The sequence below is a fragment of the Motacilla alba genome, chromosome 8 (genome assembly GCF_015832195.1).
Source record: "Motacilla alba alba isolate MOTALB_02 chromosome 8, Motacilla_alba_V1.0_pri, whole genome shotgun sequence".
NCBI classification, from domain to species: domain Eukaryota; kingdom Metazoa; phylum Chordata; class Aves; order Passeriformes; family Motacillidae; genus Motacilla; species Motacilla alba.
Window position 1 is genome coordinate 27,517,155 of NC_052023.1, and position 25,654 is coordinate 27,542,808.

Here is a 25,654-nt window from a genome sequence, read left to right on the forward strand (position 1 = left end):
TCTGGTCCATTTGCATATTGGAGCCAATTGTCCAGTTACAGCTTTGGCCTATGAAGTGTCATCTTTCTTGTTTTTCTCTCTCCAGTCCCTGTTGTTTGTGCTCTTGGGCCTGAGATCTGGATCATTTGTCCTTGGGTCCCCAGCTAGGGAAGGAATTGGTTTTTTTTTTTCCCTACTCTGTGCAGAGAGCTCACCATCCCCCAGTATGAAGCCCAGACCTACACACTAAAGCAGCACAGAATCTGAAAAATAGAAAAGCTCAAACCTGAGGCATCACCTGGGCTACAGCAGGAGCCTGATCTTGGCAGAGCTGCCAGTGTGTCCCTGCTGCTGCAGGGTCACTGCTAGGTGGCAGCCGAGGCCAGTGCTCAGCAGCTCAGCTCCCTGCAGCCTCAAACTCCTCCGGGGGCCTGGGAGGGCGAGGGAGGCGCGGAGCTGAAGAATATCCTGCTCAGTGGGCAGGTCCCCGTGCCCCGCAGGAGCTGCCTTTGTCCCGCTCCCTGCCTGGGCTGCAGCAGCCCCCCGGGCTGCCTGGGCAAGCAGCTGGGAGCCTTGGGGATGGATCCCACTGCTGTTTCAGCAAACGGAGAATGGGGAGATGCCACGGGGTCTGGAAGGTGGATACTGGGAGCTTACATGTGTGCAGAAAGGTAGCAGCAAATTTGTGGGAAGGAGCCAGCAAGTGTCAAACAGTATCCCTGTGATTTGGGAGCTCCCAAACCTGCCAGTTTGAGTATGGAGGGAGCATATTCTATGCATATCACTCTTTGTGCATTCTGGGTACCTGTTGAAGGTGGGCTATAGGGCCTTGCTGCTATTCCATGTGCCTTTCCTCATGCTGATCAGGATTTTGGTCAAATACTGGAATCATCTGCCTAGGGAGGTGGTGGAGTCACCATCCCTGGATGTGTTTAAAAAAAGACTGGATGTGGCACTGGGTGCCATGATCTAGTTGAGGTGTTAGAACATGGCTTGGACTCGATGATCTTAAAGGTCTCTTCCAACCTAGAGATTCTGTGATTCTGTGATTTCTTTTTTTTCTTTGAGGCTTTGCCATTCACATGTTGTCTGCTAGTGCTTGGTTAGTTTTCCATTCACTTTCAATCAAGATAAAAGGTGAAGATCTGAACCTTAACCCTGAGCCTGGACCCCCGCAGCACCTGAGGGACAGAAAACCCACCTGGAACTGCTCCCCTGCTCTGGGTGATCTGAGCTGCTCTTCCCAGCTGTGTGATGGCATCTCCCTTCCCAGAGCAGTTCAGCTCACATTCCTCATGCCCAGCAGGTCCCTGTTTGTACATTTGTTGCCTAAGGCAGTGGAAAAAAGTACAAAGATACCTCAGGGACTGGAAAGTGATGCTGTATTCTTATCCTTGCTCTTGGGCGCTGCTGTGTGCCAGTGCCAGGTGGTGGGGAAGGAGGGGTGGCTGTGCCAGGCACTGGGATAAACCTTCTTGTCAGTTTTTGGGGAACCCAGACCCACAGAGGTGTCTGATAGAAGGAGGAGGGTGCTCTGCTCTGCAACAAGCCTGTCCCTGCAGGTGTCATGTCCCTCCTGGAGGGATCTGGATTCATCCCCCTTCCTCCTCCTTGTGGAGCATCTCCATAGGGCACTGGGGAGCCTGGTGTGGATGCCCCAGGGTGTGCATGTAAGGGGGTCCTGCTCCTCCAAAGGAGCTTGGGGTGGAGCTGCTTTCCCCTCCTTTGCCCTTGGCTTCCCCCTTCCCTATAGCTGTGCTGCCAGCAGAGGTGATCGGCTCCGAGTCCCAGGGGAGAGGACCAAAATGTTTAGAGGAAATTAAAAATTGAAAGGCAACCTAGCTCTGCAGCTCTCCCTAAAAGCCGGGGTTAAGCCAAACAGCAGCAAGCTGTGTGCTCCAGGGATTTGCTAATGGACTCGGGCACAGGAGGGTCTGGGGTCAGCCCTGGTGGGTGGATGGAGCTGTGGGGCTGATGGCTCTGCCCCTGCCGGGCTGGTGGGAAGCAGATGCTGGAAGCGAGGTGTTCCTGTGGCTGGGGCCACGCACGTGAGAGCAGAGCCACACCTGGAGCACCTCAAGAAGGACCCAGGTAGCCCTGGCACACGGGTGGGTCTGGGAAGGGTGAGCAGCGGTGCTCCAGGCAGGGATTTTGGTTTTGGGGGGGTGTTTATGGAAGAGTTTCTCCCGGCTGCCTGGCCCCAGTGGTGATCGGGTACTTTGTGTTTTAAACGGCATGTCAGGAAGGATTTGCCTGGCGAGGAGGATGGGAAGTGACAGCTCGCTTTGGATGAGCAACGTGCAGCAGAGGTGGCCAGACACCTCCGTCCCTCCCTCCCGGTGCTGCAGCCAGGCAGGAGCGGAGCTCGGTGTTCCCAGGCTGCCCTCCGGGGACACGGGAGGTCCCGGGCTGGCCCTGCAGTGGTCGCTGTGGCTGTGCCATCTCAGCCAGGGTGGCATTTTCCAGATCGATACCTCAGCCATCCCTCCCCACCCCTCTGCACTTCTGAGTCAAGCCATGCTTTGCAACGTGGGGCTCAGTTGAAAAAATAATTTGTGCTTGAAAACCAAAATTGAGTGCTTCTGACCCTAAAAACATTTGTGGTTTTATTTTTAGATTTTTTTTAGATGGAAATTGAATCTTTTCCTTGTTTGGAGAGGATAAAAGTGCATTCAACCCTGCATCAGATTGTTTCACTTGACCCACAAGTAAATGCTTTTCTTTCCTCTGACCTGGAAGGCTTTCTTTTTCTTTCCATTTGGCAAGAAAAAGGGAAAAGCCAAATCTTGGTACAGGTCACTGCAAAATAAGGTCTGGAGCTGGAGCTTTTCAGCCTAAGCGCTATGCCAAGACCCATCAGTTCTTCCTGCTGGTCCCTGGAGTGGCTCCCTTCTTCTTGCAGTAAAAAGCCCTGGTTTTGCCTTGCATTTTGCTGGGATAAAATGACTGCCAGGCAGGAGAGCAGCCTCTGGCTGCTGGGTTTGGGATGAGCAGAGATGGGGACAGTGCTTGTGCCTTGCTGGCCTTTTGGAGGACATGGTTCATGCAAGCTGGCCACCAGTGCATCTCTGCAAAGGCCCCTTTGGGTGGCTTCTGGGGAAATGCCATGATATTCCTGTGGCAGGAAGGAATGTGAAGGAAACATGGGGCAGCGATTCTGCTGCAGCATCCCTCGGTGGGAAATGGGTCAGTGCTGCCTTTTGGTTGGACCAGGGCTGTGCTCTGGGGCTTGGTGTTTGCTGCAAGGATCTGTGCACACCTTATCCCACAGAAACAGGGCTGTAGGTGTCCTCCTGAGCACCCCTAGCATCCAGGTGAGGTCTCCTGTCTTCTCTCCATCTTGGACCTAGCTGCTCAGGTGTTTCCAGCGGCAGTGGCACCACTCCAAGCACGGCATTCAAAGGAGAGGGCAAAAAGAGGGATGCTGTAGAAAGCTTTGACCTCGCAGGCAGCAAGAAGAAGGGGGGCAGATGGCGTGGGCTGTTCTGCCTCCAAAGTTTAGGACCACTTGGAACTGGGACTGCTGCTGGTGAAATCCTTTCTGGTGCTGCTGCAGGAGGGGAAGATTGGCTCCTTCCTACTGACAATGAGTTGGCAGGGCAAGTGAAGAGGGCTTGGGATGGACGAGGTTCCCCCTGGCCCCTGCTGCCCTCACCCTGCGTGAGCGGGCTCCTCATCCCCTCCCTGCTGCCAGGAGGTTTCTTTTCTGATTCAGCTCTTCCAGGGCAGAAGCTGATTGCAGAGGGGTTGCGATCTCACTTGTGCTTTTAATCCCACTGCTGTCAAGCTCCATTAGGAGGTTTGGCATCATCTCCCTACCTCTGGGGCTGGGCTGCCGTTTGCCCAGCCTGAAATGAGGACAAGTCTGGGCTACGCTGGAGCGAGCAGGGGCCGGGGAGGCAGGGATGCTTTAGGGGCCGTGGCTGCCCCCACTGCTCTGCCCAGCACTTCCAGACATAGGAAGGGGCTGCAAGAAGTGTGACACCATCTCGTTTTGATGGCCTGGCCGCTTTGGGAGCGCGATGGAGAGGAGCTGGGATGGCGGCAGGAGCCACTCCCCAGGCACTGAAGGTGCTCGGAAACCTCGCGGCGCTGCAGCCTCAGCCCAGCGCGGCTCCAGCTGCATTTGGGTGACCCGGGGCCGACCTCCCCCCGCTGCTGCCGCACACGTGTGGCCGTGGCCGGGCTGCGTGCGGAGCCGGGCATCCCTCCCCTGCTGCCGCATGCGGCAGGGCGAGCTGCTGGGCCGGGAGCTGGGGCTGAGCGTCCTTCCCAGCCTCACAAACTGGGCTGCACGGCTCGGCAGTGCCAGGGGAAGATGCTGTCGCTCGTCTCTGTCCCGGCCCCTGATGCCTCACGAGTAGCTCCCTGGATTTCCAGGCCCATATGCTGCAGGAGGCTGTCCTAGGACCAGCCAGGCTCATCGTTGCTCTCCTGGGCTTGTTCTCAGCAGATTTGAAGCTCTGTCTGCCCATGTGCTTGCAGTTGTCCAGAAATGAGCTGACATATGAGCGGAACATGAGGAAAGGCAGGGAAGGTGATAACGCAGAGAGCCAGAGCCATGCAGGCTCCTGGGGGCTGTCTGGGTGGTCACTGGGGTAATGGCTCAGTCTCCCCTGATCTCCCTCTCACCTGTGCCAAGGGAGAGTAGAGCCAGGCCAGGCTGAAGGAGTCAGCCTACAGCCAGGAGCAGCCAGTGCCAGGGTTTGGGCAGGCACTGCTGTCTAGATTATGGCCAGAGTGTGACTTGGAAAGGCTCCTGTGCAACCAGGAAGGTTGGAGAGGGCTCTGCTCCCTAAAGAAAGAGGGGAGAAAACCTTCCATGGAGGTCTCAGCCCTGCCCTGTGCTGGGGCTTAGGGGTGCTGCTTTGGGTTGGGGTAGCGCCACTGCACCCCTTACTCCTCATGATGGCTCCTGAAGCTTGCCAGTATGAGCCTGACTTCTTCCATGTGGGTTTGCCCCGTGCTGCCCTGTCACATGGACGGGCCCTGGGAGGATGCTCCAACCAAAGCATGGAGCTTGTGTTCCCAGGAGCCTGGAGGGGTGCTTGGTGTATGTGTGGTAAGGTCATGCTTGGCTGCAAGGAGTTAATTTTCTGCTCTGTCTAAGCATCACCCAAACGCCCCCTTTGGGGCTGGGGTGGGCTTTTCCCTGTGCCTGCTGCTGGCCCTGCTTGGAGCCACATGAACCACAAATCCCACTGGGCATGTTTTCCCTACCAACCCCGTGCTCTGGCTGTGCCCACAGTGATTGATGGGCCTCTGCCAAGACAAGCAGGGCTGTGGCTTGGCAGGCACAGAGACCCTTCAGCAATCGATGCACCAAGGAAATCCCTGGCTCTCATGAGAGCCTCACCTCTCTGCAGCCCATCTCCGCTAACCAGGGGAGCACTGGAGCAGGGTAAAACCTCCTTGCTGGAGAGCCCCAGGTTGCTCACAAGGTGGGGCATTTCCTTCCTGGAGCCAGCAAAAGCGGTTCAGATCCATCAAATATTTAAGCTTCATGTTTGTGGCTGGGCAAAAGGAAAGCTGTGTCTCATGCCAGAGCTGTATCCACTAGTGATGGAAAGGGCATCAGCACTTTCCCCATGGGATCCCTGTGTTGGCTGGGAAAACTCCTGCCTCCTCACATGTGCTGGGCAAGGAGGGTGAAAATCAACAGGTTTTTTAATTTATCCAAGTTTTCTACGGGCACTGCCATTCTCATAGCTGTCCCAGTGGATACAGCTGGTGGTGCTGTCCCTTCCCCCTTTTTTATCCCAGACTTGCCCAGACCCCACGTGAGGGAGCCTGTCCCCTTTGTGTGGCTCACTCTGTGTCTCCTGGGGAGGATGAACCTGTAGGGATGTGTTTACTCAGCTCAGCAAGCATCCCAGTTTTATACTGAACGGTCCAAAATGTAATATGGGGTATCTTCCCCACATCTGAACTATCTCAAGGTAAGGTAAAGTGCATCCTTAGCTCCTGGCAGGGTCTAGGAGCACACAGGTAAAGTACCCCACGGGCTACCTAAATTTACCCTCCACAGCTTTAAATCCTATCTCTTGATCCTCCTGGACTTTTGAGCTTCTTCCCGTGCCTGTGGGATGGGGAGACTGAGCCAGCTGAAGAGGGGAAGCAGCTCTTGCTCCCAGGCTGATGCTCTGGGAGTGCAAGGGGTTAATACCTACCCTGCTGCCTAATCACAGCCCAAAGCTGTAAACCCCTCCCCCGGGGGAACATCATTGCGGCTCTGGATGTAAAATACTCAAGCCTGAGCTTTAATAATATTTATCTTTGGGAAGGAGAAAGCATAACTCTGGGCTAACGATGTTAGCCAAGGCTCATTCTTTCTCTCCTCCAGCTCAGATGGATGGGCAGCCCTGTGTGTCCTGTGTGTCCCTGTGCAATGTGGACAGCCCTGGTCCTCGATACCCAGCCTGGAGTTCCTAGATAGCTGTAGTGATGGGGAAAGATTCTCTTTTGGGCAATGCAGCCTCCCTGCAACAGCTCCTGGGGGAAAACAGCCATCTGCCCATTCAGTGGGTGTACAGGTGCCACGGCTCATCTCTCCCCCAGCCCACTGGCTTGGGAGGGTCTCTGCAGTCCCCCAGACACATCAGACTGGGGGGGAGTGCAGCCACACAGGGACCTTGCTGTGACGCTGGTGCCTGGCTGTGTGGGTTGCAGGATGGGCACGTCCCTCAGATAAGGGAGATGCTGAATGTTCCTTGTGTGGCTGAGCTCATTTTTCGGGGTTTGTGCAGGCCAAAGCGAACCCACCAAGGTGTAGGATGGCTAATGAATGCACATCTGGCATGGGAAATGTGCTGTGCAGGGGGAAGCTGTGCTTTAGCTCCCCTGAGCTCTCCCCAGAGAGCAGGTAGGCTTGGGAGCCTGTGGCCATATGCTCCTGGGTGGGGATGAGAGGGATGAAGGTCCAGCGAGGGGTGAGGGTGTCAAAGGATCTTGCTGAGACACTGTAACCTATTGCATACACTCACCCCCTAACCAGAGATGCAGAAACATGCTCTGGCTGACTCCTGAGGATCTTTCCACGTGTTAATCCCCCATTTTCAGCTCAGAAGCCCTGATGTTGAGCGCACAAGGCAACTGGAGAGCTTGAAGCCTGTGAGGAGCAGGCTAGATGCAGGTAAGGACAGAATTTGGCACTGTCAGGCTTTTTCTGATTGATACAGCAGCCTTGGGTTCTGCTAAAATGAAAATAAAAGCAAGATCTAGCACAGAATGAAATAAATTCTCCTGCCAGCAGCTGCGGGTTCAGCTCCTGAGCATCCTTCAGCATCAGCATTTTGGGCTGGTGGAAATGCTGGCCTGAACAGGAAGGGAATGATTGATGTGCTGGAGTGCAGGGGGGTGAGGTGTACCAAGGCAAGGGCACCCAGGAGCAGGGCTCTGCAGCAGGGCTGGGGCTCTGTGCACACACCTGGGCATCTCATGGGGGTTGCATGTGCAGATATTGTGGAAGAAGCACCTAAATTAAGAATTCATTGAGTTATTTACCTGAATGTTCATCCTCATGAATAAGGGTATGGAAAGAGAAGTCTGGGGGCTTAGATTTTTTTTTTTACAACAGAGAAAAACCAAAGGAACCAAAGAAGGAACCAAAAGTATTTTATGGTTTTGTTTTAAAACTAGTCAGTGAAATCCTTTCCAGCACGGGAAAGATGGAATTTTATAAAACCCACATGAACTTCCTGTGCTGAATCAGGATTAGCTGCAACACTTTAAAGATTTAAAGTCAGTTGTGCCTGTGGGTACTGCAACATTTGAGGGTAGCAGAGGGTGAGAGTCTGGCAGGCTCCTGATCCCTCTATTGCCAGGGTACCTGGGGCCTGGCATGCTGAGCTGTTTGTGGTGCCCTGGCAGCAGCTGATCCCGAGATGCCAGCAAGGCAGGATGCTTTGCAGGTGCTTTGTGTTGCTCTCGCCCTAAAACAAACTGAAATCAGAACTTGACAAGTATTTTGTATCAAACTGCTGCTTGATTTGTCAGTAGTGCTAACCTCAAACACTCTGAACATGCCAGCTGAGCCTCCCAAACCATGTGTTTTATTTAAAACCATACTGCCTGAAAACAAAAACTTCAGCTTTCATTTTCTTCCCCGTTGCGGAGCATCTGGCGCTCCTGTTTCTGAGCTTTTCCCAGCCACCACAAAGTGGGAATCCCACCTTCTCCGTTCTGTTTGGTCACCCATGCATTGCTTTAAAAAATAATGTAACAACAATAGGAAAGACAGCTTCAGGGGGGAAAAAAATGAGACCAGCGTAGGAATCAGGCGAGCTGATAACCTGCTCGCTGGAGCGATGCTGCTTCACATTGGCTTTGCTGTGATCTCCTGCAGTGCCTGCCTGCTTTGGGCCAGAGCCACAGGGGTGATGGAGGAGCATCATCTGGATCTGGGCAATCTCGGCTCTGTGTAAGCCAAGTGACTCCTTCAGCCCAAAGAAACTCTTTTCTATGTCCAGCCATGGAAATGGCAAAATGTCAGTTCCTGAATCAGCTGTAACAATGCCTCCCGTGGCCCTGGCAGCACTTGCTGAGGGGAGAAGTGGCTCTCCCTGCATCCTGGGCTGGCATCACCTCCTTGCATCCTGCCCAGAGCAGCCCAGGAAATGACTTTGTCACTTTTCCTGGCCTCCTCATCCTCCGTGCTCGCCTGGATGTCTCTAATTCCCATCCCTCCAGCAGCTCCGAAGCCCAGCTAACGGGAAAATGCCTCTCTCCGACCCTGCGCAGAAACACTCGGCGTGCTCGGTGCTCCTCTCTATCTGCCAGCCCTCTGATGTGCTGGAGTGGATGATGTGGATTCCCCTACCGGCCGGGGAGTAGGGAGGCTGTCCCTGGCCAGGCTGAGTGCAGGTGTTTGTGTGTGCCACGCAGCCCTGCGTCCCACAGCATCCCTGCATCCCACAGCAGCCCTGCATCCCACAGCCAGCAGGCGCAGGGGGTAAGTGCCGTGGCAGGATCCACTTATCTGGCCTTTGCATTTCATAATTCATCCTGCCCTTTTGCTGAAGGCACAGAGCCCTCTGCATCCGAACGAGCGTTCATTTCCTCCCGGCTCAGCTCTGCTGCTGGATCCCAGGGAGCAATCAGCGGGTCGGGCTCCTGGCATCACAACCAGCAGCTGCAAGGGCTGAGCTGGAAGAACAGGGAAAGCAATCCGTGCCCAGCAGGATGCCCTGACGGACGGCAAGGTGACGGAGGAGAAGGTGAGTGGTGTTTTCTGCCCAGCTTTATAGCTTGCTCTGCAGGGAGGAAAAGTATCACTGGTGTCTTGTCCTTAGAAACTGAAGCACGGGAGAGTTTGACTGCCTCGCTGTAGCAGAGGTTCTGCATTGATCCCACCAAGCTGCGCTGCCTTGCCGTGGCTTGCATGCCTTGTTGAGACCAAAATCAGAGAGAAACAGGCAAACACATGCTCTCCTGGCACAGCAATCCTCACACTCGCAGCGGTCAGCTTGTGGTGCAAGGCATGAGATTCAATTATCTTTATCGTAGCTCGCAGCAGTAAGCAGCTCTCTGCTTCCAAAGGCAACGCCAACTGCGAGCTGTACCTTCTCCAGCTTAAGCTCTTGATTTGGAGCTTCAAAGCTTCCCAGCAGCTGGAAACTCTTACTGAGGACAATAGTGTTTATGTGTGTGTGGCTTCCCAGTGCCAGCATGGGCTTGGGGCACGCAGCACTGGGCCGAGAGTGCAGCAAAGCCAGCAGTGCCTCCAGTCTGACACTGGGGAGCCAGTGTCTGCTAAGAGAGATGTGTTTCACAGGGAGTCGTGGCGAGGGGAGGTCGTTCTGTCTGAGAAATGGTGGACAGGCTTGGCATCCCCACCTCTGGGCCTGGCTCATCCCTGTGGTGTGTGATGGGTTTTTCTCCTGGCTCTTTGCAGAGGCAGAGTACAAGTAGGTGGGACATGGTGAAAGGATCAAGCCAGAGCCTCTGGACACCCAGCATGGGGCCAAGGCAGCGGTGACATCTGAGGGTACACTGTTAGGAGCGGGGGTGCTCAGGGGGCTGCAAGAGTGGCTTTGGGGTGCCTGGGGTGCTGCAGGACCTGGGCGCGGGGATGTTGCAGGTTTGACACTGACTGGCATGCTGCAGGGCTTGGCTTTGGGGGTAGCCTGAAGGTACCCAAGAGTTCAAGGGTGCTGCCAGCGTGTGCTCCCCTGGGAGAGGATTAGGCTTTGTGTGTGTTGAGTGGGTGTCCCCCCTCTTTCCCCTGCTGTGGGGCCGGGGCCGGGGGCGGTGCTGGGGGCGGCAGCTCCGGCCCCGACAAACTCCTCCCCCGCTGCCGGACCCGCCTGGGCGCTCCCGCTCCACCGCTCCGGCGATTATTCTTCTTCCTATTATTTATTATTCCCGCTGTTATCGCTCTTGCCCTCCTCCTCTTCCTCCGGCCCTCCCCCGCCGTCCCGGCCCGTCCCCGCCCCAGCCGCCGCCGCCGCGCTCCGGACCCGCCGCCGCCGCTCCTGCCCGGCCCGGGCGCCCAGGTAGGGCTCGGGCACCCCACTGCCCGCCTCCCCCGCTCCCAGGCTTTCCAGGGGCCAGGGAAAGGCTCTGCCAGGGATTGGGGCTGCGATGGGAAGGGGGGAGCCCGAGTGGTGGGGGGCGCCGAGCACAACGGGCTGGGATGCTCGGGTGGGATGCTCCCAGCGTCATCCTGCTCCCCGCATCCCGAGGCTGCTCCGGGTCCCTGCGCCGCAGCTTCGTCTGGGCAAAGCTCCGGGGCTGTGGTGCTCTGCAAGATCCCGACTCGTTTTCTCAGGGTTGTGTGGTCCAACTTAGCGCTGTGCTGGGTTTGTTCAGTCCCCGTGAACTCTGATGGCAGCTCGGGTGGGTAGGACAGAGTTTTCCCGTCTCTAAACCTACTTCTTTGGAACCACTTGAAGTTTTGGAAGTCCCAGGCCAGGGGCTTAGCCTCCTGCTACCTCTCCTGGGGCCCAAACCTTTGCCATTCATCAAGGACATGTCAGCCCATCAAATCCCCAATCTCACCACCAAATCTCTCCAGAGAAATGGTTGCTGCCTTTGCTGAAGTGGAGGAAATCAAATCCTTTTGTTTATTCCGAAGGATCTCTGTTTTATCTCTCATTGGGCTGCAGTAATTAAAGGAGATCTGTGCTTGAGCTATTTGCCTGGCTTTTGTTTTCTCTTAAGGTTGTCCTGGAGGATTTTATTCCCTCCAAAAGGGCATGTGGAAACATTTAGTGTTTTCAGCTGTATTTCATTTGTGTACTATTGATTGTCTCTCCAGCAGAGAGATTTTCTAAGGGGTGGTGGAATATTCCACCCCGACGGAGGCTTGTGATTCTGGGGCTGGTTTTTTCCCCTTCCCCAGCTTTGCCCCTTGCCTCCCTAAGCCTCAGAATCCCTGTGATGCTCTTTGAGGGGTACTGTGTGTACTGGGGCTGCTGGTTGGCATTCAGCTTTGTTCCTGCAGGATCCAAAGGGTTCTAACCTGGGCTTTGCCAGGGGTTGGCAGAAAAGGCTTTTCCTAGCAAAGACTTTTTCACCTGTTGAAAATCCAAGAGGGGAGAGCATCAGTAGGCTGCCATTCTGGATGTGATGGTGAGCATCGTATTCAGTGAGTCTGATCCTATTCCAGCTCTGCCGGGATATGAAATCTTCGTCCATCTCTTCCCAAAGTGCTGGATTTCAGCCTGGCCACAGGCCTGAGGGCAGCCAGTCCCAGACACCTGCTTAGGAGAGACAGCCCAGCCCTGCACTGTTCCAGCCCAAAAGACCCTTTGCAGGGTGGAAATCAGGTGTGAAGGATTTTCCACTTGGCAAACCCTCCTCTGTGGAGAAATGCAGAGCAACCTCCAGCCATTTTGCAAGGGACATTTTGGGTGCATGGACCGACAGGAGAGCTGGGAGCTGTGTGTGTCTGCTGGGAAGAGTCAGGATGGAGCATTGAGCTGCTCCCAGCTGGTGCAGGATCACCCAGCTTAGCCATAGGCACAAAAGGAGATATGCTCCTATTTCTGGGAGCTGCTTTGTGGTCATGCCTCAAATCCGATAGCCCCCAGGACAAGTGGCAAACAGAAATAAGGTCAGGCCGTGGTGTTCCCTTTGTTCCCTGCCCCAGCTGCCTCCAACTTCTCCCCCTCCATCCTCCATCCCTGCTGCCCCCTATCCCTCCTGGCATCTCTGCCCTCCTCACCTTCCCTGTCGCTGCTTTCCCACCAGGATGAAATATTTATCGTGGTTCTGTTACCCTTGTTTTCTTGCAAACCAGTTTCACACTTCATTTGCAGGAGACATTTAGAGACTTCACGTCGGGTTTTCCTCCTCACTGGGTGTGTGTGGCAGCGTGTGCGTGACCACCCCGGCCAGCCCCGCTCCTGCCTGATGGGGCTGTTGAGGTGGAGCATCCTGAGTGATGGATGAGTCTGTAGCCCTGCTGTGTGATAAATCAACAAGGAAAAAAAATAAAAAAAAAGGTCTGAAATCCAGCAAAGAGTTTAGCTCTGCAGGGCTGGGCCGCCCGTGGCTCCTTGCTCTGCCTGGGATGCAGTGGGTGAAAGCAGTGTGAGTAGCAACTGCAGGTGACTTTTCCTGTAGCTTTACGGAAAAGTCAGTCCTGGACCTGATCCTGGAATGACTCCTCTTGGATTTACCACAAACAGTGGGGTTTGGGTCAGATGCTGGGCCCTGTGTTTGACCCCAGAGCCAGCTGTGGCCCCAGCTTTCCCTGGTGTGTGCAGCCATGGGGCTGTGGTCCAGGATCCTGATGGATGGACCATCTCTGAGAGATGGGTTCCTGGTGGCTTGGAAAGCAGAGCTGTGGCTGGGTGACCCTGTCCATCCCACGGGGTGTCTGTTTCCAGATGGGCTGTCCTCCCACAGCACACCATTGGCACTGTTGTGGGTACTGTGGTGTCTGAACTGCAGAGCAGGAAAAGGGACCCGTGGCTTTCCCATCCCTGCAAGGGACAACTTTCCAGGAGGACAGAACCTCAGGTCAATGTCAGTGGATTCACTCCGGTGAGAAGGGCAGGAGGGGCTTCCCAGCATGTGTCCTGAGGATGGGGATCTCTGGAGGTCACAGTGGCTGTAAGCTCCTGTCCCATGGGTGGCGTGGCTGTCACTGGGTGTGCAATCCCACTGGGAAGGATGAGGTACATGGGCTCCTCGTGGGTGGTGTCAGATTCCCTGGATTGCCAGCCCTGGGGTTTGGGCTGGCTCCCCTCCAGGCTGGCTGGTTTTCAGCATGGCCACTTCGTGGTGCCCTCAGGATGGGAGGAGCAGCTCATCCCTGTGGCATGCCCAGCTCTCTGCCAGGGTGACCTGCAGTGGCTCCCGTGCAAATCCCACCCTGCTCCTGCTATGCTTCCCTGGAAGCCCAGGGGGAAGTTACACACATTTGTGTTCCCAAGGCTAGGAAATGGTCCCCCAGAGGCCCTGGAGATGGGCACCCAAGCTCTGGGCAAGTCACATCTCCTCCCCGGAGCTCAGGGATGAGCAGCTGGTAGCAGCTGCCACGTTGGGCAGACAGAGGCAAAGGAAGAGAAGATCAGAGAGTTTTCTGGGTTGTTTTTTGGATCCTGATCACAAAGCCTCACTTCCAGAGCCAGCAGCTGGCCCTGATGTCTGGCCCCAAAAAGAGACAGTCTGTCTGCCTTGTGCTTTCGGGGAGGCTCCGAGAGCCCTCCCGACTGTAGTACTGGTGCACGTGGGAGGCTCCTCTCTCTGTATTGCTGCCTGAATGCAATTAGGCTTTAATGAGTCATTAAAATAAATCTCTGTTTCTACTCCAAGCAAACATGCTGGGGGGATGCTGACAGTCGGAGCAGCAGGTCTTGCATCATGCGGAGGAAGAGGCTGCCCTTCCCCGTGCCTTCCTCCCCTGGGCTAGCACCCTCCATCTCCCTTTCTTTGGAAAAAAAGACATTTCCCAAGCACCATGCAGATTAGCAGCTACTGTGAGAGTGGGATTAAAATATAACCAGCCCTAGGGTTGGGTTTTTTGTTGGAGGAGCTGTGATGTGGGGGTTTGTCTGTTCCCTGGTGCCAAAGGGCAGCTGGCCAGCTGGAAGTGGACAGAGATGTACCTGGTTTGTTAGAGATGTTGATGGCCATGTCCTGTTTAACCCTTACCTGGATCTGGTGGACAGCTGGGAGAGATCTCAGCTGGCCCCATGGCTGATGGAGATGATTGTGAGGCAAACAGCAAAATGTGAAAGTGCAGTGATTCACCCGTAGGCATCCATATAGTTTTCCTAACTGTAATATAAGTGGGATTTACAGCCCTCCTGAGCCAAGAGGGGTGGTGGTGGCCCCTCACCTTATGGGAAAACACAAGACTCATCTCCTGTCATTCCTCTTAACTGGTAAACAGTGCAATTACCACTAATGATGTCTATGTTAATTGAATCCCTCCACAGTGGCTGTCTAGCTGGCACACTTGCAGGCAGGAGGGCAGCTGCTGACAGGACACAGAGGGACATCCCCTTCATGTCCCTGAGGAGCAGCACCCTTCAAACACCTGTCACTGTTTCAGCCACCAGTCCCCAGGCTGTGGGAGGGCACGGGTTAAACCCAGGGGGCGAGACAGAGAATTTATTTTGTGTTTTATTTTAGCAAAACACGTAAATTGGGCGACGCTGTGGCACAACGGATCCGCCCCGGTGTGCCGTGCCAGGGGGACTGGAGCTGATGGGATTACAGAGGCTCCAGCCTCATCCAGAGCTTCTCCCCTGGGCTTTGCTTTCGGGAGCAGAGCTTGCTGCTGCTACATGGAAAGGTTTTGCACAAGTTGTGTTTCATGTGGCAGGCTGGGAGGAACTGGGATAGGGCAGCAAGGACAGATCCGTGTGGGAACTGGGAAACTGGGAAAAGAGTTTTCATGGGAAGGGTGGAAATGAGGTGGGAAGGGTGAAATGTCATTGATGTCCAGGGCAAGAAGGGTGACAATGAAGTGGTGCTTTGGAGGAGAAGCTGTCCTAGGGGTTGTTTCACAGAAAGCTGCTGAGAAACTGGCTTAATGAAAATAATCTTTGGAGGGAAACTCACCACTCTGCTTGGCTGGATCTTGTTGGAGACGCTCTGTGGGGTTTCTCTGAACAATGCTCCTGGGATTGATGCTCCTTTTCCACTGTGCCTGGGATGAAGATGTGTTTGATGTCCCTGAGTCCTGGTGGAATCACCCCCACTGGACAGCAGAGCATGCACCTTCCTGTGACGAAGGAGCAAGACAATCAAACCGGGGAGAAGATCGTATATCCACAGAGTGTGTTTGCAGCCCCCAGGGAAGGGAGGGATTTGGCCGAGGTCTTCACGTCCTTGTCCTGATGGGAAGAGCCCTCTGGTGTGTGAGGTTGAAGGTTTCATCTTGAAGCGATGAGAGTGCTGGAGAGACCTGCCCAGGGCTGGGAATGGACAGGGAGCATCCTTGATGGGAGGCTGGCTCCATCACACTGCTGAGGAGAGTGCTGGGAATGCTGGCTGATGCTGGGGAATAGCTGTGCTGTGTTGGTGCCTCGCCATGGGGTTAAATCACTCGTGGGATACCCACAGCAGTGCAAACACCAAGGGTGGAATCAGGGTGGAAGCAAATAACCTTTCCTGCTCCTTTCCAGTCTCACAAGGATCCATGTCTTTTGCTGGACGTTAAGCACCCATTGTGGCAAGGGCAGCACGGGGTGCAAGTAAGATCCATGTCCTTGCTCTGCAGATCTGTGTCCTCCAGGGATCCACAGTGCAGCAGGATCCAGCCTGGGCTCTGGCTCTCCTCAGGCCGTGGCCATAGGCTAGGTTCCAAGCCTCTAGCACACGTGTGTGGGAACATTCTCCAGCTTTTTGGCGAGGCTCAGTCTCACCTGGGCCACACCCAGCGTCCCGGCTCGCTGCACTGCCAGCTGCTGCAGCTGCTCCTCACGGGGACGTGTGGGTGCTGGGAGGGACGCTGCCTGCAGCAGGGATGCTGGCCGGGTGCTGCCCGTGGGGCTCTGACGTGCAGGATAATCTCAAAAGCCTTTCTCTGTGTGACCTGGCTTCGAGCCACCGGTTTTGTCCCCGGTTATTTTGGGAGCACGGCGGAGCGTGCACACGTTCCTGGCCTCGGCCACACGAGGCTTTTGCCAGGAGCTGTCCCGGGAGGAGCCCTGGGCACAGCGGCGGGAGATGAGCTGTGTGGATATTCCCATCCTGCTCTGGGCTGCCCACGTCTCACACCTTCCCTGTGTCTGTGGCTGCTCACCACCCTTCCGGGACCGCATCCACCCAGCCTGGGAGCAAACACAGCAGGCAGGAGACGTGTGGTGGGATGAGGAGGGAGCTGCCATTCTCCCACCTTGGGTTTTAAGCCGCCCTTCAATGAGGAGGAGCTGCAAATGGGGCTGTAATTATATAGAGACTCGCCTTGATCCAGGTGTAGCCCTGGCTGACCCACGGGGTTGGTGTCTGTGTGTGTTTTTGGGGACAGGGTGGGGTGACAGTCCCTTCTGTGTCCCTCCATCGTATCCACGGCTGCAGTTAATCCACTCAGGCAGGCCAGACGGGATCTGAATAGTCGCTTAAGGAGATAAAGGGCAGATGAGATGCCCAAGTAACGAGATACCAGGATAATCCGTGCCTGAGACGTCCCAGCCTGCAAAGCTGCCCTTCCTCCAGAAGTCTGAGGAGTGCTGGGAGGTCTCCCAGGGAGAGGGATGCGGATGTGCCAGCGGGTCCCAGGACGTGCCAGGGCTTCACACACCTGGACAGAGATTGGAGGGCATTGCTTGCCCCTTTGTGGCTGCAAAGACAAATTGCTGTTGGCAGGGAAATTCTCCTGGGCACCCACAGGGCAGGATGAGGCCTGGTGTGGGAGGCAGTGAACATGGGTGGGCAAGAAGGTGGTTTTTGGTCGAGTTTGATGGCCAGGAGAAGGGATCTCCTGGGCTCAGCAGGTCAGGAGCACAATGTTCCAGCAGGATCAGCCCTTCATGCCCACCGGGAGCTGGGGTCTGCCTGGCAGCTTCCACCATTGAAGGTGTTTGATTTTTTTTTTTTTTAATTGAGATTAATGTCTTGCCTTTTCCACAAAGCTTTTGCAAGAAAAAATCTGATTTCACATCCTTGGCACTTTGTCTTTCCCATCCCTGGGCTGGGAAGAGGCAGTGGGGAGCCTTGGGGAGCTGGTCCAAGTGCTGGAGGGAAAGCTAGGGCACACTTCCAGCAGGGCACAGAATTTTTGGTTTTGATGACTGACTGTGACTCACTGGAGCCTCAGCTGGGGGACAGTGTCACCTCTGCGACCTGGCTGCCCTTGTGGTGTTGGCTGCAGCAAAACTGCTGGGAAAACCCCACGTGGCCCAAGGCACCAAAGGCATCACAGCAGGAAAAAGCCTCGGGGAGGAAATGGGCCACACAAAACACCTTTTCTGCTGGGAAAGACCTTATTTGAAGTTCTCTGCAGCAGGCAGAAATAAAAGTTTTCCCAACTGCTGCTGAGATTTCTGTCTGCAGACTGGTCCAGACTCCAGTGTAACTCCAGCAGAAGCAGCAGCAGGTTCAGCTGATTCAGCTTCACAGTGACCCAGGGGTTTGGCACCTGGGCAGCAAGCCTGGGGGCAAGCACTGGGACCAGAGGGAGGCTCCTGGGGGGCTGCCAGCTGCATCCCATCACGTTGCCATTGCTCTGGGTAAAATTTCCTTTGGCTCAGCTCGTTTGTGTGGTGGGGTCTCCTTGGCTCTGTACCCCCCCACCCCGTGGCTTGGTTTGTCCCCTCTTGCTTTGCAGTCCAGAGCACCTGACATGCAGGGAGTCTGGGGGAGCCCAGCCTTGCCTGAGCACCCCTCCTGCCCCACGGCTGGGGGTTTGCAGCAGAGGGTTGATCCCCCTGCATCTCGCTGGGCTGGGTCTGTGTGGGGCAGGCCGCAGCTGCCTGGGAGCTGCCCTGTTGCCTGTTGCCATAATCTGTTTTGAAAAGGCAGCCCGGGACGCTGGTTTTTTCCAATTAGGCCCTGGGAGATGACTCTGGTGAGGCAGCGGCCGGGCTAATTTACCAGGCAGACATTTCATTGAATTATCCCGTGAGCTGCAGAGCGAAACCAGGAGAGCAGAGCTTGGGTTGGGGCAGGACTTGTGGCAAGGTTTGGCATGATGCTCCTGGTGTAGAACTGTGCCCTGCCCCAGCCTGAGCCTGCTCCCGAGCTCTGGTGGGAGTGCTTGACACCTGCCGGGTGGCAGGGATGAGCAGAGCCTGCGGGGACAGCCAGGATGAGTAAGGATGGCAGTGTCTCACTCTAAGACTGGGAGTGCTGGTGGTTGGCAAAAACCTCACCATGGCCTTGCAAACCGTGTAAATCTGCAATGGACGTCAGTGAAGGAGAATAAATACAGAAGCCTGAGACGCCACCCGTTCCCAGGGTCACTTTTCAGGCCCTAAATTTGAGCCGTGAGGCAACATCAATTAAAGAAAATGTATCTCTGCAGCCAGCGGCTCTGCCCGCCTGCCCGGAGTTCGACAGAGCCGCGGACCCGAGCGCCAGGGACAGAGTGACACTGCTCCCATCCCTCCCCGAGAGGCAGGGAGTACGGTAACGCCACCCTGCTCACATAAATCCTGGTTTTGTTCAGATGATTTGTGTGCCGCGGGGTCCCCGGGCCTGTCCCGAGGCACCCCGGAGTGGGTGAGCAGCGAGTGCCAAGGCATCTGCTCGACCTGGGATATTTGAATGTTTAAACAACTCTCGACTCCCTTTTTAAGCCAGGAGGAGAAATGGGACTGTGCCTCGGGGAATTGGATTAGTGCATCCCCCTCTGTGTCCTATCCTGCTCCTCTGTGTCCTGTCCTGCTCATCTCACAGCGCAGCCTAGGATTTACAGGATCCATAAAAATGTATGGCCTTTTGTTGGGAGCCATACAACTCCCAACAAAAGTGGTGGGGCTGTGTGGAGCTGAGCCAGTGGAGCCCAAAATGCTCCTTTCTCAGCAGGTTGGGATGTGGATGGAAAAGGGGCATGGGCTGGTTCCTGGTGGCAGAGATGTGAAAAGGCTGCTGTAGTTGTCCTGCTCCTTTCTGGACATACTTAATTTGTAGTTCCCAAAACCCCACTTACTCCTGAGACTGTGGCTCTTGCTCCTTCCCTGGCAGGTATTATATTCCCTTCTTCAGCCATGCAGGAGAGAGCTGTGGGCTAGAGAAAGCTATTTTGTAGTCACAAGTGTGGTAGGAAATGAATTCTGGGCTGCTGGTGGGCTGGGTTTGGGGAAGGGGAGAAGGGCAGGAGCTTCCTCCTCTTGAAAAATACCCCCTCCAAAGAGAAAAGGCAGCGCTTCTCTTGTGCTTCATTTTCATTTTTGCCTTTGTTTAACATTCACTGTTTTAATAAGGAAGAGCTCAGTTCCTGAGCAGGGCTAGTGGAATGCTGACCCCAGCATTCCCAGAAATGGGAACACCAGAGATGGGGCATGAGGAAGCCCAGCTATCCTCTGAGACCTGAGTGTCTCAGAGGTGACCAAAGGATCCCCAAGGCTAGTCCCTCCTTACCCAGGGTCATTCTCCAGGGCTGCCTGCTCACTCTAATCCTCAGGCTAATTGGATGCTGCTCTCTGAGCTCTAAATCAAATCACAGCTCCCATGAAATGAAGTTTTCTGGATGTGAACAGCTGCCTGCATCATCCATCACCGCCCAGCTTGCGGCTTGTCCATCTTGGGGTCATCAAAGGTCAGCGTTTGTCATTTTCAGCCACCCACTGTCACCTTTTCCCTGTTAAGAAAGGCACCTGGGGAGGTGACAACTGCACCGAAGGCTCTGTGCATGTCCTCTCACACTCCTGGCAGTGGTTCAGGGTACAGTTTGGTAACAGGGAGCAGGAGCTGAGTGTGTTGGTCTCTATTATTAGCTCTGTGCTGGGTCTCCTGATGGATGGTCATATTAGCTGGGTTGTGGATGTATTGATTTCTTTGTTGGTTTTTTTTTTCCTTTGTTTCGTGTGTGAGAGCAGCTCAAGAAGGAAATCCAATGCGTGCCCGCCTTTTGGCTTCCTACAGGAACTTCCCATGAGCTGAAAATCAATTTGTGGCAGGCAGGATGAGCAAACCACCACAGCAGAGCGAGGAGGGTGGGTGATTTTTGGGGAGGAGGGTTCCACGCCGTGCCTGCTGGGACGTGCGGCAGAGAGGGGCCAGGGCAGAGTTGGGAAGGTCTCGCCTGGAAGCTGCCACCTCTCTCCATCAATTAGGGCGGCGTGGTGAGTGGGTAATTAGATCTGCTCAGCTGCAACGGGCTGGCACTTGGGCCCTATCAATTAGCCCTGCTCTGGACGAGGCACAGAGGGACACGGGGGCCAATAATGAAATGCGGCTGCGCTGCTGTTGCCAGGGGGGTGGGGGGTGGTGGCTGCACCCACTTCTTGCTACAAGTCCCCAGTTTTGGTGAAATGGCAGATTTGGGGCGTGGCATCATCCTTTCCTGGCAGTTTGCTTTACCCACCTTTGCACCCACCTTTCCTGACAGCCTTCCTAAAAAAACCAATTTATTTAGCCCCACTGCGGTGACAGCGTTGGCACTGGTGGGGATGGGGACACTGGGCAGCCCCTTTGGGAAGGGGGCTGAGCTGACAGTGGAGTTTTTCTCCTTGTTCTCCCTCCCAGGGCCACCAAGTCTCCCCGTGGCCATGTGGTGCTGCCTGACCCCACCATCCGGCCCAGGGCCAGCGTGACTGTGACATCCTGCTTGTCCTTTTCCAGGTAAGTGTCCGTGGGGTGGGAGGGATGCTGGGGCTCGCCCGTCCTGGAGGGGATGGAGGAGAGATTTCATTTCCCAGCGGCACCTAAAACATCCGCGCGATGATGCAGCCGCCTTCCTTGTAATAAATTTTAAAGTGGAAAAGGCCAAGTGCTGACTAAGCCAGGCCTGCCCCCTGTTCCTGTAGAGCTTGGGGAATGCCTCCTTTCTCTGCTTCAAATTAAAGGAAATAACACGGGGCTGAAGCAGGGCTTCCTGCACATCCCAAATCAAGGCAAAATCTTGGGAAATAGGAAAGGCAGGCAGGTGCAAGGCTGCTGTCAGGCTGTGTCTAACCTCTCCCTCCACTTCTTCCAGGTCCAACGCCTCCGTCACTGAACGTGAGTATCCCCTGGGTGCCATGGCACAGGGATGGGAGTGTGGGCTGCTTGGCCTTGTAGGCGCCTGACAGGCAGCCGGGGTGCAATTTTTGGGCTCAGACTACTGTGGAGTTCAGAGGCTCCCCTTTGGCTTTGCCTGGTGAAAAGCCCAGGTTTGTTCCTGCATTTTGAAGCAGAAACTGGATTTTCTGCCAGGAGGGTGGAAATCATCCCTTTTGGCTCAGTAAGGGCGAGGTTTTGTCAGTGGGTTGTGGGGTGTTTGACAAAGACCCCAAGCCAGAGCAGCAGTAACAGTGAGGGGATGAGGTGCTGCATCTCAGGTGTCCTCTCACTAAGAGGAGGAGGAGGAGGATAATATTGGATGTTGCTTTTCCAGCTGGGGAGAGAGGAATGAGGATGCAATATTTTGGGATGGCTTGTGGGGATCACATCCCTGATGTGATGACAAAACCAGGGAAGGTGAGTTTCGTGTCCCTGCCTTCCAGAGTTTGATGGAGAATCGGTCGGATGACAGCGGGAACTGTTGTTATCACCGGGGGAATCCTAGCGACGGTGATCCTACTGTGCATCATTGCTGTGCTCTGCTACTGTAGGCTACAGGTGAGTGTCCTCTGCCTTGCCACCCCCACCTTGCACTGGAACGGGCTCCCCAGGGCACTGGTCACAGTACCAAGCCTCCCAGAGCTTAAGAAGTGCTTGAACAATGCTCTGAGGCTCATGGTATGATTTTTGGACTGTCCTGTGCAGGGCCAGGAGTTGGACTCTATTCTTCCAGCTTGGGATATTTTAGGATTCTGTGCTCCCTGGGCCAAGGTGCTGCTGCAGGAAGGGTCTGGATGGTTTGTTTTGGGGTTTTTTTTGTCTGCGATGGCAGGGAGTTGAAACCTCCTGTTCCCCCAGGTGCTGCAGTTATGTCCTTCCCTCCCCTAGGTGTGGGGGGTACTGCCCTGAGGCTTTTGAGGCTCTGCAGCACTTGCTAATTGAGGTGCAGGCTTGGCTGGAGTTGCCATACCAGATGGAGATTTTTATATAATTTTTTTCCCCTTGTAAATTAACCGAGGAGGCTTTCAACAACGGCTAGCTACAACCTCCTGCTCTTTAAAAGTTAATGTGAAGTCTGTGCCATGCAGCAATGCCCGTGTGATGAAAAGCACAGCGCTTACTTGGAGCAGTTTTCAGCTGGCAGGATGAAATACCTTCCCCTTGCAAACCTCACAGGGGGATGAGGGTGAGTTTCCCAGCAGGTGCCTCCTGCAGCACGCTCGGATCCAGGTTTTGTCGGGCTTCTGCTGCTTCCCAGGATGCAGGAATGATGGAGCAGAGCAGCGAGAGGCCCCGGAGGGTTCCTCTGGCAGGGGCACGAGGGGAGTGGGGATGTGGCCGGGCTGCCCCACCGGCTGCTCCGCTTCCCCTCACACAACCCCTTCCCTCTCCTGCAGTACTACTGCTGCAAGAAAAATGACTCCGATGAGGAAGAGGAGGAGGAAGAGGAGGAGGAGGAGGAGGAAGAGCCCGACCTGCCCACGCACTCGCACCTCGTCATGTGCAACGCCTGCAGCTCCCGCATGGTGGACGGGCAGGGCAGCCCCGCGCCGCCGCCCAGCGAGCTCACCCAGCACGTGGCTCACACCTACTGCCCGACGTGCTCCCCCTACGGCTCCCCCTTTTACATCCGGACTGCCGACATGGTGCGCAACGGGGGCGACAGGGTCGCCTACACCCCCACATGCTACAAGGAGATGGGGCCGCCCCTCAACATGGCCTCCCTGCAAAGCTACACGATGAGCCGCCACGGCCTCCTCCGCGACGGCTTCCCGAACCCGCGGGCCATCAGCACGGAGGTGTAGTCACCATTGCCACTAGCACGGGGTGTCCCCAGCTGGCGCCCGCTCCAGGGAAGGGGCTTTTCACTTGTTTTTGAGGAGAGGAGCCCGCGGCCCAGCCCGAGGCCGTGGCGGCCCTGCTGAGGCGCCCAGCACGGCCGAGCCTCGCGGGCCAGAAGGCGAGTGAGACCTCAAAGGGCAACGCTGAACCGGCCACCTCCGAACCCATCATAAGTGTCATTATTACCTACTCTCTCTCCCAAAGGGACTTGTCTAACGAGGGCTATGTACAGAACAACCTAATTTCATTACCCCCGGCTCCCTGAGCCCAGCGAGGCCTTCGGTGTCCCCACACAGCCAGCCGAGGTGACGCCCGCTGCCTCCGGCACACGGAGCAATGGGCCGATCATCAGGGCCAGCTGCCGTCCCCCGTGAATCCCAGCAGGGCATGGCAGCGCTCCTCAGCCATGGGGAAGTGAAGAAGGGAAGATCCAGGTCATCCCGCTCCCCTCGTACTGCGTCAGCTGCAGCTAGCAGTTAGCTTTTCTGTTCAAGTGTAAGATAGGGCACCGTCTCCCACCTGCTTCGGTCTTTGCACGTGCTGAAGAAGTTCAGGACATGAATTTAGGTCACTGCCGGGGGAGGCAAAGTTCCTCGCAAAAGAGCTCACCCACGCCAACAGGCACAGGCCAGTCCTTCTGCGGCCAAAGCCCCCACCTCTTCTACTCTTCACAAGCTTTCTTAGGAACAGTTTTAACTTGGACCCATGAATATGGCAAGATTTTACTTATGGGAAGAATTGAATTCCTAAATAACCAGTTTTGGTCACCTTCAGCTTTCAAAGCCCCACCCTGACAGCTCCAACAGCCAGAGGAAGGTTGGCTTTAGGATGGATTTTGCTTTTGACAGCAACAGCAGAGCCCACTGGCTCATGTCTTCTTTGCAGGGCACTCCCACTGGAGCGTGATGTTCAGGTGGTTGGGGTCCCCCTGCTCTTGCTTCTGGAAGAAGAGGGCGCAAGACCCAAATGTGTCTTGAAGATGTTGTGAACGTGGGTTCGCAGGCACTGCGGCTGGCAACGACAGCCAGTGACTCTGCCTTTCTGCAAAAATGAATGTGGGAAAGTTTCTTCTTCCTCCATAAATCAAATTAGGTGAAAAATTACCAAAGGGACATCTCCATCATTCCCAGGCACTTCCATAGCAACCAGCGCAGGACTGCTTTGCTGAGCACTTCCCATTCACGACAGGGAGGAGGGACGGGGACAGCAGTGATCCCTGTGGATGCTGTTGGAGGCAATGGCAGGAAACCCTTGCCATGCCTTTGCAATATAGGGTAGGACTGCTCAGAAATGTGAGTGGTGGGATCCTATTTTCACCACTGCAATTTAGAAATCATCCCGCTGCTCACAGAAGGATTTGGACTCGACCTCCCCGCTCACACACAGAACAAGTAGGTCTCAGCACAGAGACACACAGTGCACCAGCCTCAAATATCCACCTTACCAGGCAAAAGGCTGACGGACCTGCCCATGCCTTGGCACTTCTGATCTGAAGAAAGGAGCCAAAACATCACAAAACATGGCGATGGTCCTTGTAACCAAACACCTTGCCCCAGCCTGCGTTTTACACACACTTCTGAGCAAATGTTATGCACCATCTCCCCCACCTCCAGCCCAAAAAGACATTGCATTTCCATTATCCGGAGACTCGGTCTGGCTGCATCGCTTTTAGAGTCTCTTTCCGTTCTCCAAATAGTGATAGCAGGTTTTAATGTCCTCTCACATTAAGGGCAGGCAGGAGGGAAGATGAAAGTTACCAGCAGCAAAGCTCTCTGGATCCCACTGGTCAATGGTCTGTAGCTCCTACTGCCTCCCATCTAGCCAGTGCTCCTCTCTGAAAACATGGTCTGTAACTGAAAGAAAATCTTGGCTAACTTGATAAATCCCGTTCTTTCCCACTAGAGCATCTGCTCAGCTAGGTCTCATCATGCTGGGAGCCACGAGAAGTTAATGTGTCCCAGCGTGGTCCCTGCCAGACAGCCCTGTGATGCCGTCCCCTTGGTGGGCACAGAGCCAGCACACGGACACAGCGGCTCCCGGCATCCAACTCTACCTCTTGGCACACAGAAAGGCTTTCCATGGCAGCACCGTGACCTCCAGAGGGTGGGGCTGAGAGTAACACACTTCTGGGGGTCACCCTTGTGGTTTTAGGAAGGCCACTCCGTTGTCATCTTCGTTACAAGCAAATTAAGCGTGACCTGTGGCGGGCTAACGAGGCGCCAAGGCTGGGGAGGCAGTTCCAGAGCAGCCAGATGGCCAAGATGAGGGTTGGCCTTGCAGCCAACACACGCCCTGGGTCTGGCACAGCTACAGGGAAATGGGTGAGTCTGGAAGGGCTGAAAACATGGGGGATGCAGCTGGGAATTAGAGGGTTTGGGAGCTGGTGGAAGAACAGGATGGGGTAGGGGCAGGGATCCCAGGTTTTTTTCCACTTCACATTCCTCCTGTTACTATTCTCTGTCTTTGTTGTTCAGCTATGGGTCCAAATTCAATGTCAGAAATAAATGAGGACTTTGAAATACAAACCAGGAGTGGCTTCTGTTCTTTTGGCAGGCAACACCAAAAGGGCTTTATCCAGTGCTGCCTGGAAGCTCTACGGGTGCAAGGATTTTCCCTCCCCACCCTTCCTGCTCCTGCTTTTGCTCCTCTTGTGTCCCCTGCTCTTCCCTTGGCTCTGGCCTAGGCACATGCATCCCAAATCCACAGTTTTATAGTTTATCTCTTTATT

At 55.1% G+C, this 25,654-nt stretch overlaps 1 protein-coding gene across 3 annotated transcripts; it reads left to right on the forward strand.

The window, feature by feature from the left end:
• The first annotated feature begins 8,907 nt into the window (after nt 1-8,907).
• Nucleotides 8,908-25,569, forward strand: FAM163A (family with sequence similarity 163 member A). 3 transcript variants are annotated; one of them, XM_038144414.1, is made up of 5 exons: nt 8,908-9,194; nt 20,569-20,664; nt 21,020-21,042; nt 21,528-21,642; nt 22,482-25,569. In XM_038144414.1, exons 4-5 carry the CDS (start codon nt 21,550-21,552, stop codon nt 22,887-22,889), a joined length of 501 nt encoding a protein of 166 aa, XP_038000342.1. In that variant the 5' UTR covers nt 8,908-9,194; nt 20,569-20,664; nt 21,020-21,042; nt 21,528-21,549; the 3' UTR covers nt 22,890-25,569. The 3 variants fall into 3 exon arrangements, with proteins under 3 accessions (XP_038000342.1, XP_038000343.1, XP_038000341.1); XM_038144413.1 differs by lacking the exon at nt 8,908-9,194 and adding an exon at nt 10,269-10,472; XM_038144415.1 differs by lacking the exon at nt 21,020-21,042 and having other exon boundaries at nt 21,530-21,642.
• The last annotated feature ends 85 nt before the right edge of the window (nt 25,570-25,654 follow it).

Bases quoted from the DNA above. Each gene is read 5' to 3' on its own strand.
- FAM163A (XM_038144414.1), top strand. From the start codon at position 21,550: ATGACAGCGGGAACTGTTGTTATCACCGGGGGAATCCTAGCGACGGTG. The intron at 21,643-22,481 runs GTGAGTGTCCTC...CCTCTCCTGCAG, and splicing joins TCTGCTACTGTAGGCTACAG to TACTACTGCTGCAAGAAAAA.